Genomic DNA, 12,545 nt, shown 5'->3' on the forward strand with positions numbered 1-12,545 from the left:
AGCTCTGCCGAAAATATTTTTTTGCACCTTCTTCAAGTGCTGTTAATGTGTAAGAAGCCTTTTATTTTGTTCGTAACATTCAGCTGAAAGGATTTTTGCTGAATATGATTAGTTTGGACTTGTGGAGGGCCAGAGTAGGCCGCTTTTGCCAGGTGTTTGCCCGGTCGCGGATGAAAGAGTTACCTGTGCACACATCAGGCGAAGGGAGCAAGGCAAGTGTTGGTGATGTACTGCTAAGTTACCTGTGCTTGTGCATCTTTTCTTTGCTGGTGTACAACATGAAACAGACAGTGACAATAGCATTGCAGTGTCCAGTGTCTGATGTTCCTGTTGACTTCACTGTGCATTTTGAGACTTTCACCTTCGTTGAAGCTGAGAACGATATGCCAAGCTCGCACGGAGAGTGGTTTCAGCTTCCCATGCAAGATAGCGGTGCAGCTGTACTTCTGTTGATGGTTAATGTGTTCTTCTCATGTCGCCGTGTGCTGCTCAGTGGGGATGTGGAGAAAAATCCTGGACCAACAGATACTGACGAAAGACTACAGAACACTGTTAGCGGGCTGGAAGACAGACTTGGTGCAAGACTTTCATCACTTGAGTCTCAAATTGCTCAGGTGTTGACACTGATGGCTGGTCAGGCAGAGACGTTGAAGAAACAAGGAGAAACACTGAGACAGCAAGAAGACACGTTGAAACAACAAGGGGACACACTGCAGCGACAGGGGGACACACTGCAGCGACAGGGGGACACACTTAGCAAGATAGAAGAAACGAACGCCGTGCTGAAGGGGAATGTAGAACACCTGTGTAGTGAACTCACAGACATTCGGTTGGCGGTTGATGACAACAAAACAGCGATCGTATCGCTGTGTGAGAAGCACGACGAATTAAAACTCTCTCAGACCTGCAAGATGAAGTGGATCGTCTGGAGGGCTTCTCTAGACGAAATAATGTGAAAGTGTTCGGTATCCCCGAAGCAGATGGATCAGAAGACTATGCAGCCTGTGCCGACAAGGTTCAGCAGACCCTGGGCCGCTACGTGACAAAGGCGGACTGGAAAGACAGAGGTCTCATTGAACGGGCTCACAGACTGGGCAGGCACAATCCCCAGAACCCCCACCCCCGCCCCATCATTGCCAAGTTTTTGAGGTGGGGAGACGTGATGAGCCTGATGACTGACCACGACGCCAGAGCCAGCATGCAGAAGGACGGGCTCCGTGTGGCTCAAGACCTGACCAGGCGTCAATCCAAGCAGCTGAGGGAACTCCGGGAAGCTGGCCAGAGCGGGTACTTCGCCAGAGGTAAACTGCACATCAGGAGTGTGCAGCCACTGCCAGGTCAACACACACACCCTTCACCTGGGCAACACGGCGTGTCAACACAACGTGCACAGCCGTCACGCAGCACAGCAGCCAGCCAGCCAGTCGCTGACCATGCAGTTTCAGTTTCAGTTTCACTTTCTCAAGGAGGCGTCACTGCGTTCGGACAAATCCATACACGCTACACCACATCTGTTGAGCAGATGCCTGACCAGCAGCATAACCCAACGCGCTTAGTCAGGCCTTGAGTGCATGCTTACATATTTGTGTACCTATGAAAGTGGATTTCATTTTTACGTAATTTCGCCAGAGGACAACACTCTCGTTGCCATGGGTTCTTTTTCAGTGCGCCAAGTGCGTGCTGCACACGGGACCTCGGTTTATCGTCTCATCCGAAAGACTAGACGCTCAGTTTGATTTTCCAGTCAAACTTGGGAGAAAGGGCGAGAGCGGGATTCGAACCCACACCCTCACGGACTCTCTGTATTGGCAGCTGAGCGTCTTAACCATTCTGCCACCTTCCTTCCTGACCATGCACACAGCGGGAGTGTCTCGCCTCGTGCACCTGACGTCACTGACTCACGTACGCTACCCGTTAGCGGTGCTGATGTACCCGAGGAGTGTAAGCGGAGAACCAGGTCAACGACAGCCAGTGAGCGACAGTCCAGCCTTCACGAGGCGTGGAGCATGGGACGTGCTGCACGTGATGCAGGGAACACCACCACCCCCACTCACAGGGAATAGGGGTCAGGTCAAGACCGAAATGTGAACCCGCACACACATGACATTTCTGACAGGAACACACTGTGTGACACAGACACAGTCAGTCACAACACACACACTCCAGTTAAAAACACTTTGTCTTTTTGTTCATGGAACATCAATGGTCTAACATCTAAACTTTTGGACCCTGACTTTATAAACTACATTACATCATTTGATGTTTGTGCTTTGTTAGAAACATTTACGTCTCCTTCGTTTGACTTTAGTATTCATTTTCGTGAATTTCTTGTTTTCCATTCTCCAGCGAGTAAACTGTCCAGAAGAGGCCGCAGTTCTGGGGGAACTGTGTTACTGATAAGAAAATATTTGTCTGACTTTGTTACAGAAATTAAAACGAACATTGATAATGTGCTGTGTGTGAGATTATGCAAACAGCTATTTAAATTTGATAAAGATCTGATTTTCATATCTATGTATAATCATCCTATAAATAGTGTTTATTATAAAGATAAAGAATATGACTGCACTTTACAAATGCTGGAACAATTTTTTGGTATCGTTCTACGAGCAAGATGATGATGTTCACTTTATTCTTGCTGGAGATTTAAATGCTCGTATTGCGGATTGGTCATTACAGACAGATGATTTGAGTGATTTTGGTTTTTTTGTTGATGATGAAAGTGATTTTGTTAGAACATGTCAAGATAAGGTTGTAAATGGTTTTGGTAAATCGTTGATAGAACTTTGCAGTACTTTTCAATTCACTCCTTTAAATGGTTTTATTGATGGAGATATTGAAGGAAAATTCACCTTTTTGACTGTAAATGGAAACAGTACTATTGACTACTTTTTATGTTCTACAGGTATTACATGTATTACGCAGATGGTTAGTTTTAATGTAGTGGATAGAGTAGAATCGCAGCATATGCCTGTCGAAGCGAATATCATTAGCAATTGTGACAAACCTAGTTGTGATTCTCGCCAGGAAAAAGTGTCGTTTCAAAAAGTGAAATGGGATCCTTCAAAAGCAGAAACGTTTTTAAGAGAAATGTCATCTGCTGATACGCAGACAGCTCTTGAAGATGCCAATAATGATATTAGTGTTGATGTGGAGTCGGCATTGTCCAAATTTGTGGCCATTATATTCAATGCAGCTAGCTGTATGAGTCAAACGGTACAGTGTGGAGGGGAGGGAAGGAGGACAACTGGCAGTCCGTGGTTTGACGCACAGTGCAGGCACTACAAGCGAGTGGCTCAGCGTGCGCTGTCTCGCTATACACGATCAGGGGAGGCAACGCATGGGATTGCTTATCGACAACACAGAGCTTACTATCAATCTGTGCTTGAAGACAAAAAGAAAAGTTATAGAAATACATTAAGGGAATCTTTGTTGGAAAACAGATCAAATAATACTTCATTCTGGTCCACTGTAAAGTCAGTCAGGCGAAAACGCAGAAATCAACCGAATATTCCAATCGATACATGGAAAAAACATTTCGAGCGTATCTTGGGCCAGCAAAATCAGTTGAACGAAAATAGTGAAGTTCACTCCCCTGATCACGAAGAAGAAATATCGATATTAAATGAAAATGTAGGTGAATTTGAAATCCATGGTTTGGACGATGACATAACAATTGATGAGGTGAAATTTGCAATACGAAGACTAAAAAACAGAAAAGCTGCTGGTTTAGATGATGTTGCGGGAGAGTTTTTAAAAGCATCTGAAAATATAATAGCACCTTTTTTGACAAACTTATTCAATCATCTTTTTAATGTAGACTATTTTCCATCAGATTGGACTCGTTCAGTCATTATTCCACTTTTGAAAAAAGGCGATGCAAACAATCCTGAAAATTATAGAGGTATTTTCTTATGAAGCGTAATTAGTAAAGTTTTCACATCTATACTAAACAGGAGGTTGTACGAGTGGGCCGAAAGTGAAGGTAAAATCTCGGAAGAGCAAGCTGGTTTCAGAAAAAGTTATTCTACGATCGATCACATATTTACTCACTGTAGTATTATCCAAAAATGTTTAAATGGAGCAAGGAAGAATAAGCTCTATATTGCTTTCATAGATTATCAGAAGGCTTTCGACTCAGTTGATCGAAATAGTCTATGGGCAGTGCTTAACAAGATAAGAATATCAACCAAAATGATCTGAATATTAAAAGCGATGTACAGTTTAGTTCAGGTCTGTGTCCGATGGGGGCCATATGTTTCAGAATTTTTTGATTGTCCTGCAGGAGTAAAGCAAGGATGTTTGTTGTCTCCCTTGCTTTTCTCGCTTTTGATTTCAGAAGTCGCTGACGAGGTGACCAAGAATGGAAAACACGGTTTTCAGTTTTTGCCAGGCTTACAAGAAATATTTCGGTTATTGTTTGCAGATGATATTGTCTTGCTGTCATCGTCACCAGCAGGTTTACAAAATCAATTAGATAATCTTAACAAAGCATCTAAATCTCTTGGACTGACAGTAAATTTGAATAAAACAAAAATAATGGTTTGCAGAAAGGGTGGCCATCTGTCTAAAGCAGAAAAATGGTATTTCGATGGAGACGAAATTGAAGTTGTAAACAATTATAAATATCTGGGTTTTATGCTGTCTACCAAGTTATCTTTCATTTCTGCACTTGAAGAGTTCGCTGGCAGGGCAAAAGGGAGGGTGGTTGAAATTATGAGAACAATGTGGAGTCTTGGCAATATGGACAGAACCGTGTTTTTTAAACTCTTTGATGCGCAGATAAAACCTATGCTATTATACGCATCTGAAATGTGGGGAATAATGCGCTTCAAAGCAGTTGAGTCTGTCCATTTGTTTGCTTGTAAAAGATTTTTGAGTGTCAGTCCCAAAACCCCAAATGTAATGATTTATGGTGATCTTGGTCGATATCCATTATACATTGATAGTTGCATCAGTACTTTGCGATACTGGTTTAAGCTAAATCAGATGTCTCTATCGAGAATCCCGAAACAGGCGTACCTAATGAGCGTAAATAAGATGACATACAATGCTGATATGTCTTCGAGAAACTGGGCAGATGGACTGAAACATTGCTTAGACATTTATGGGTTTTCAGAAGTTTGGATAAATGGCGGGGTTGGGGATGTAAATGTTTTTCTTAAAATATTCAAACAACGCATGATAGATGGCTTTAAACAGGATTGGGCAAGCAAACTCAACGGAAGTAATCGTTATGAAACATATAGGTCATTCAAATCCTTATTACAACCTGAAAAATACTTATCTGATCTTACCATCAGTAAATTTAGATCGGCCTTCATTAAGTTCCGTTTTGGTATAAATGAACTAAAAATAAATCAGCGTTATTGTGATGTTTTGAAAAACTGCCCATGTGGTGGTAGAATAGAGAACGAACTACATGTACTAACAGCTTGTCCATTATATGATGATATTAGAAGGAAATATTTGCTCAAGCATATGCAACATATTAGAAATCCGTCATTATCATTTCTGCTGCAAAACGAAAGTTGTAATGTGACCAGAGATGTTGCAATGTTTGTTTTTTATGCATTAAGACTGAGAGAAGAGTACTTTCAGCCCTAAACAGACATATCAGCCTTGTGCTTTTCATTTAGTTTACTTGTTCTCAGTGAGCTCACTGTGTATTATGTGGATTGTTTTCGTTCTTCCTATTTTATTTTAGTTAAGCTGTGTGTGCAACATGTGCACCCAAAATGTATACAGGTCGGTGACCTTACATTAAAATTCTTGCGTTCTTGCGTTCTCTCTTCCGTGTGTGCGCGTGTTTGAAAAAGATTTGAAGCATGGACGTTGTCACTGATCTCTCTCTCTCTCTCTCTCTCTCTCTCTCTCTCTCTCCCCCATACTGACATCTCTGTATCTCTCTTATACTGACATCTCTGTCTCTCTCTGTCGCACTCCTTCCCCCCCCCCCAACCCCCATCACCCTCTCTCTCTGGAATTTGATGACAAGAGTACCTCACATCTTTTTTTCTTTTTTTTCCCCAGGCTGGACTTGTTCAAGAAAGTGCCTAACATCAGGATCCTTGCGGCGGGTGGTGACGGCACAGTGGGTTGGATCCTGTCCGTCATCGACTCCCTGGGGCTGTGCCCCCCTCCCCCCGTGGGCATCCTGCCCATCGGCACCGGGAACGACCTGGCCAGGACCCTCAACTGGGGCGGGGTCAGTTGGGGTTTTTTTTTTGGTTTATTCCCCCCCCCCCCTTTTTTTTTTTGACTCATTTGTGTAAACAAAGTGAGTCTATGTTTTAACCTGGTGTTCGGTTGTCTGTGTGTGTGCGTCTGTGTGTGTGTGTCTGTGTGTCCGTGGTAAACTTTTCGATGTTGTTGTTCTTGTTGTCGTCGGTCTGTCTTTTTTTCTCCCTTCTCCAGGGGAACGGGGACAGAGTTAGCTCACGTACATTTCAATTTTTTGGTTGTCTGTTTCTGTTTTGTTCCCCCTCTGGTTTTGCTTTGTCTTGTTGACTCACTTGTGTAAACAAAGTGAGTCTATGTTTTAACCCTGTGTTCGGTTGTCTGTGTGTGTGTGTCCGTGGTAAACTTTAACATTGACATTTTCTCTGCAAATACTTTGTCAGTTGACACCAAATTAGGCATAAAAATAGGAAAAATCCAGTTCTTTCCAGTCATCTTGTTTAAAAAAATATTGCATCTCTGGGATGAGCACACACAAAAAATGAAGCCTAATTATATGCAAACTGCATTTACTGTTTTTTTGTTTTTTTTTGTATTCTCTAAACTTGGCACTTTGATCTGATATTCTGACCCAACAGCTAGAGCAGTCATTATTATCATTTTTTTTATTCAAACAGGAACTTCTTTTGCTAAGCATGGAAGTTTCATTTATTTTGCAAACGTTTTGGTGCAGATAGTAAAAAAAAAAAAAAGGGAAAGTACTCTGTAATTAATGCTAGGGGACTTAATTCGCTTTAAACTGATCTTTCTCATCTTAAACATTACATTTTGAAATTATATTCAATACATAAAAAGCTTGGATTTTTATTTTTAAAGTGTATCACAAGTGAGTCTTGAAGGCCTTGCCTCTCTTTTTTTTTTTTTGTTGATTTTTTCCCTTTTTTTTTTTTTATTTTTTTTTTTTTTTTGTGGGGGGGGGGGGGGAGGTGGCAGAGTGGTTAAGATGCTCATCTGCTGATGCAGTGTCCGTGAGGGTCTGGGTTCAACTCACCCATCTCGCCCTTTCTCCCAGGGAAACAAAAAACTTGGAGTGTCTGACGGGCGCAGAAGTCGAGTGGTTAAAGCGTTGGACTTTCAGTCTGAGGGTCCCGGGTTCGAATCTTGTTAATGGCACCTGGTGGGTAAAGGGTGGAGATTTTTTTTTTTTTTTTTTTTCCGATCTCCCAGGTCAGCATATGTGGCAGACCTGCTTGTGCCTGAACCCCCTTCGTGTGTGTACGCAAGCAGAAGATCAAATACTCACGTTAAAGATCCTGTAATCCATGTCAGCGTTCGGTGGGTTATGGAAGCAAGAACATACCCAGCATGCACACCCCCGAAAGCGGAGTATGACTGCCTACATGGCGGGGTAAAAACGGTCATGCACGTAAAAGCGCACTCGTGTACATGCGAGTGAACGTGGGAGTTGCAGCCCACGAACGCAGAAGAAGAAGAAGAAGAAGAATCTTGTTAATGGCACCTGGTGGGTAAAGGGTGGAGATTTTTTTCCCATCTTCGAGGTCAACATATGTGCAGACCTGCTTGTGCCTGAACCCCCTTCATGTGTGTACGCAAGCAGAAGATCAAAATTTAATACTTACGTTGAAGATCCTGAAATCTATGTCAGCGTTCGGTGGGTTATAGAAACAAGAACATACCCAGCATGCACACCCCCGAAAACGGAGCATGGCTGCCTTTATGGTGGGGTTGAATAAACAAAACAGTCATACACGTAAAATGTTACATGTCTGAGAGTGTATGTGTGCATGACTTAAACCTGGTTGCATGACATGGGAAACGAATGATGAGCGCCCAATGGCGACCGTCAGTCGGCTCAACCCAGGTTGACAGCCTGTTTTGCAGATGCCCCAAGTTTGTAAAGTGCTTAGAGCTTGGTCTCTGACCGAGGATAGCTGCTATATATGTATCTATATCATTCGTCATTCTTTCATTCTGTTTCTCAGCAAGGTGGCAGAATGGTTAAGGCGCTCAGCTGCCAATACAGTATCCCTGGGGTTGTGGGTTCACATCCCCCATCTCCCCAGATTGACTGGAAGATCAGACTAAACATGTAGTCATTTGGATGAGACGATAAACCTGAAGTCATGTGTGCAGCACACACTTGGCTCATTGAAAAAAAAAAACAAACCCCTAGCAATTGAAGTGTTATCCTCTGGCAAAATTCTGTTGAAGAAATCAACTCTAGAAATGTATGCGCACACACACTCAACCATCTCAAGACCTGACTAAGGGCATTGCATTGTATTGCTGGTCGGCCATGTGATCAGCAGGTGTGGTGTAGGGTATGTGTATGGATCTGTGTGCACACTCAAACACCTCCATGAAACCCTCGTGTTAAACACTGTTGTTCCACTGGAACCAACACTCAAGACCTGATCACAGTTTTTCAGTTTCAGTAGCTCAAGGAGGCGTCACTGCGTTCGGACAAATCCATATACGCTACACCACATCTGCCAAGCAGATGCCTGACCAGCAGCGTAACCCAACGCGCTTAGTCAGGCCTTGAGAGAAAAAAAAAGGAAATAAATAATAGATAAATACATTAAAAAAAAAAAAAGAACTGCTGCCCCAACACCCCTTCCAGCCCCCCTCCACCCCCTCTCTTTCTAAGCAGATGAGGTGCAGTGTATAAGGATCTGTCCACGCACTCTGACAGCCCTTTGAAACTGAAACTGTGAATGTAGTGTTCTGGCTGGATGGAATCTGTGGTTTCAAATTTACAGGGAAACTTGAGTACAGGCACATGCAGTGTTGACAAACGTTGTGAGATGGTGTGAGTGTCGATGGTGTGACTGTCTTGTTTTGAAGTTCAGGAATACGTTTTTCCCTCTCACTACAAGAAATAATGTGCATACAGGTTTTGTTTTTGTTTTTTGTTTTTGTTTTTTTGTTCTCTCCACACAGGCTTGCTTCCACCATTCTTAGTGTATTTTGTTCTGAAGGCAATAATCTTTCCATCACTACATAAGAGACCTGGATACTGGTCTGAATGTTGATTGTGTTGACGTCAAATGTGTGACTGTGTGTGTGTGTGTTTCAGGGCTACACGGACGAACCTCTGTCCAAAATATTATGCAATGTGGAGGAAGGACAGGTGGTTCAGTTGGACAGGTAAGTGTGACAGGTATTGTGTGACTTTATTGTGTGTGTTCTGTGTATATGTTGTGAGTATATATATATATATATATATATATATATATATATATATATATATATATATATATATATATATATATGTGTGTGTGTGTGTGTGTGTGTGTGTGTGTGTAAAAGCAACTTAATAAATATTCATGTGTAGTAATAGTAAGCGTGTGTGTGTGTATGTGCGTGTGTGAAAACACCACCACCACCACCAACAACAAACACACAGTAACCCCCCACACACACACCCTCCCTGCCCTAGTGACTGTCACTGCCCTGTGTGTCCATCCACCAGGTGGAACATCAACATCGAAGAGAACGAGATGGGGACGGTGGAGGAGGGGGAGGAGGTGACGGCAGAGTTACCCCTCAGTGTCTTCAACAACTACTTCAGCCTGGGAGCTGACGCCCACGTCGCCTTGGAGTTCCACGAGTCCAGAGGTAGTAATCCGTCCGTCTGTCTGTCTGTCTGTCTGTCAATCACCTGCCTGACCACGCCCACTTTGTCTGTCAGTCACACCTGCCTGACCACGCCCACTTTGCTGCTTTGGCTCTGACATTTGTCCTCCTCCTCCCTTTTTATTTTTATTTTTACTTTTTTTTTTTTTTTTTTTGGTTTCTTTTCTTCTTTTTTGTCATTTTTGTTCAAATTTTACTTGAACCCCCTTGAGAGTGTCAGTAGAACGTGGTGTGTCAGGTTTTTTTGTGTTGTTTTTTTTTTTTTGCTGCCCCATCATCTGCACCGTTTCAGTGGCATTACTCCCACGCCGCTCATTTAGATTCCCCCATACACGGCCACACCCGGGTTCATCCTTCGCAGTTCCAGTGTTGGCAGTCCACAGGGAACCATCGATGTTAGGTCGCCAGGAGGCCACACACCAGAAGAGACCCTGCACAGCTGCTGAGTCACTTCGGTGGTGTTCAGTGGTGCCTGTTCTGATTTAACGTACTTAGGACACCACCTACTAAGCCCCCTACTAACGACAATAATGGCTTAGTCGCGGAGCCAGACTGAGTGAGCGTCCCTCCCAGAGTGGAGACCGCCACCACGTCCCTCAAACAACAGCCCCCCATGAATCTGCCAACACTGACGACATTGACAGGACTCACCCCAAGCACGGAAGTGGAGGGGCATCGAAAATGAGGTCACCATGAGAGCAGGGCATGAAAGGCCACAGACTTTGAGACTATTTTGTTTATATTGATGACAATGAAGGAGGAGGAGGATGACGATGATGATGACGATGTTGCTATGGAGGTCCATTTTGGTTTGGGACTGCGTGGGACTGGAGTTATGTAGATTTTTACCGTTGCTCTGGATTAGATTAATGGGAAATAATGTAGATGTTTTTGTTAATGTGGAGTTATGTAGATGTTTGTGTTGCTGTGGATTAGATTAGTGGGAAGTTATGTAGATGTTTGTGTTGCTGTGGATTAGATTAATGTTATGTAGATGTTTGTGTTACTGTGGATTAGATTAATGGGAAATAACGTAGATGTTTGTGTTACTGCTGATTCGATTAATGTGGAGTTATGTAGATGTTTGCGTTGCTCTGGATTAGATTAATGGGAAATAATGTAGATGTTTTTGTTACTGCTGATTCGATTAATGTGGAGTTATGTAGATGTTTGTGTTGCTGTGGATTAGATTAGTGGGAAATTATGTAGATGTTTTTGTTACTGCTGATTCGATTAATGTGGAGTTATGTAGATGTTTGCGTTGCTCTGGATTAGATTAATGGGAAATAATGTAGATGTTTTTGTTAATGTGGAGTTATGTAGATGTTTGTGTTACTGGTGATTACATTAATGGGAGGCTGTGTAGATGTTTCTGTTACTGTGGATTAGATTAATGTAGAGTTATGTAGATGTTTGTGTTGCTGTGGATTAGATTAGTGGGAAGTTATGTAGATGTTTGTGTTGCTGTGGATTAGATTAATGGGACGTTATGTAGATGTTTGTGTTGCTGTGGATTAGATCAATGGGAAGTTATGTAGATGTTTGTGTTGCTGTGGATTAGATTAATGTTATGTAGATGTTTGTGTTGCTGTGGATTAGATTAATGTTATGTAGATGTTTGTGTTGCTGTGGATTAGATTAGTGGGAAGTTATGTAGATGTTTGTGTTGCTGTGGATTAGATTAGTGGGAGGTTATGTAGATGTTTGTGTTGCTGTGGATTAGATTAATGTTATGTAGATATTTGTGTTGCTGTGGATTAGATTAGTGGGAAGTTATGTAGATATTTGTGTTGCTGTGGATTAGATTAGTTGGAAGTTATGTAGATGTTTTTGTTGCTGTGGATTAGATTAGTGGGAGGTTATGTAGATGTTTGTGTTGCTGTGGATTAGATTAATGTTATGTAGATGTTTGTGTTGCTGTGGATTAGATTAGTGGGAAGTTATGTAGATATTTGTGTTGCTGTGGATTAGATTAGTGGGAAGTTATGTAGATGTTTGTGTTGCTGTGGATTAGATTAGTGCAAAGTTATGTAGATGTTTGTGTTGCTGTTGATTAGATTAATGGGAAGTTATGTAGATGTTTGTGTTGCTGTGGATTAGATTAATGGGACGTTATGTAGATATGTTTGTGTTGCTGTGGATTAGATTAGTGGGAAGTTATGTAGATGTTTGTGTTGCTGTGGATTAGATTAATGTTATGTAGATGTTTGTGTTGCTGTGGATTAGATTAGTGGGAAGTTATGTAGATGTTTGTGTTGCTGTGGATTAGATTAATGGGAAGTTATGTAGATGTTTGTGTTGCTGTGGATTAGATTAATGTTATGTAGATGTTTGTGTTGCTGTGGATTAGATTAGTGGGAAGTTATGTAGATGTTTGTGTTGCTGAGGATTAGATTAATGTTATGTAGATGTTTGTGTTGCTGTGGATTAGATTAGTGGGAAGTTATGTAGATGTTTGTGTTACTGTGGATTAGATTAATGGGATGTTATGTAGATGTTTGTGTTGCTGTGGATTAGATTAATGTTATGTAGATGTTTGTGTTGCTGTGGATTAGATTAGTGGGAAGTTATGTAGATGTTTGTGTTGCTGAGGATTAGATTAATGTTATGTAGATGTTTGTGTTACTGTGGATTAGATTAGTGGGAAGTTATGTAGATGTTTGTGTTGCTGTGGATTAGATTATTGTTATGTAGATGTTTGTGTT

The 12,545-nt window shown here is 42.0% G+C and overlaps 1 protein-coding gene across 1 annotated transcript in view; it reads left to right on the forward strand.

Moving 5' to 3' along the window:
• Positions 1-12,545, forward strand: part of LOC143283556 (diacylglycerol kinase zeta-like) — a 259,646-nt gene that overhangs the window by 202,616 nt on the left and 44,485 nt on the right. Inside the window, exons 10-12 of the mRNA XM_076589802.1 lie at positions 6,034-6,208; positions 9,281-9,351; positions 9,677-9,822. Of these exons, the coding sequence (XP_076445917.1) occupies positions 6,034-6,208; positions 9,281-9,351; positions 9,677-9,822 (392 nt within the window). The remainder of the gene's footprint in view (positions 1-6,033; positions 6,209-9,280; positions 9,352-9,676; positions 9,823-12,545) is intronic.

This window comes from Babylonia areolata, chromosome 6, assembly GCF_041734735.1.
Source record: "Babylonia areolata isolate BAREFJ2019XMU chromosome 6, ASM4173473v1, whole genome shotgun sequence".
In the NCBI taxonomy this organism is placed as follows: Eukaryota; Metazoa; Mollusca; class Gastropoda; order Neogastropoda; family Buccinidae; genus Babylonia; species Babylonia areolata.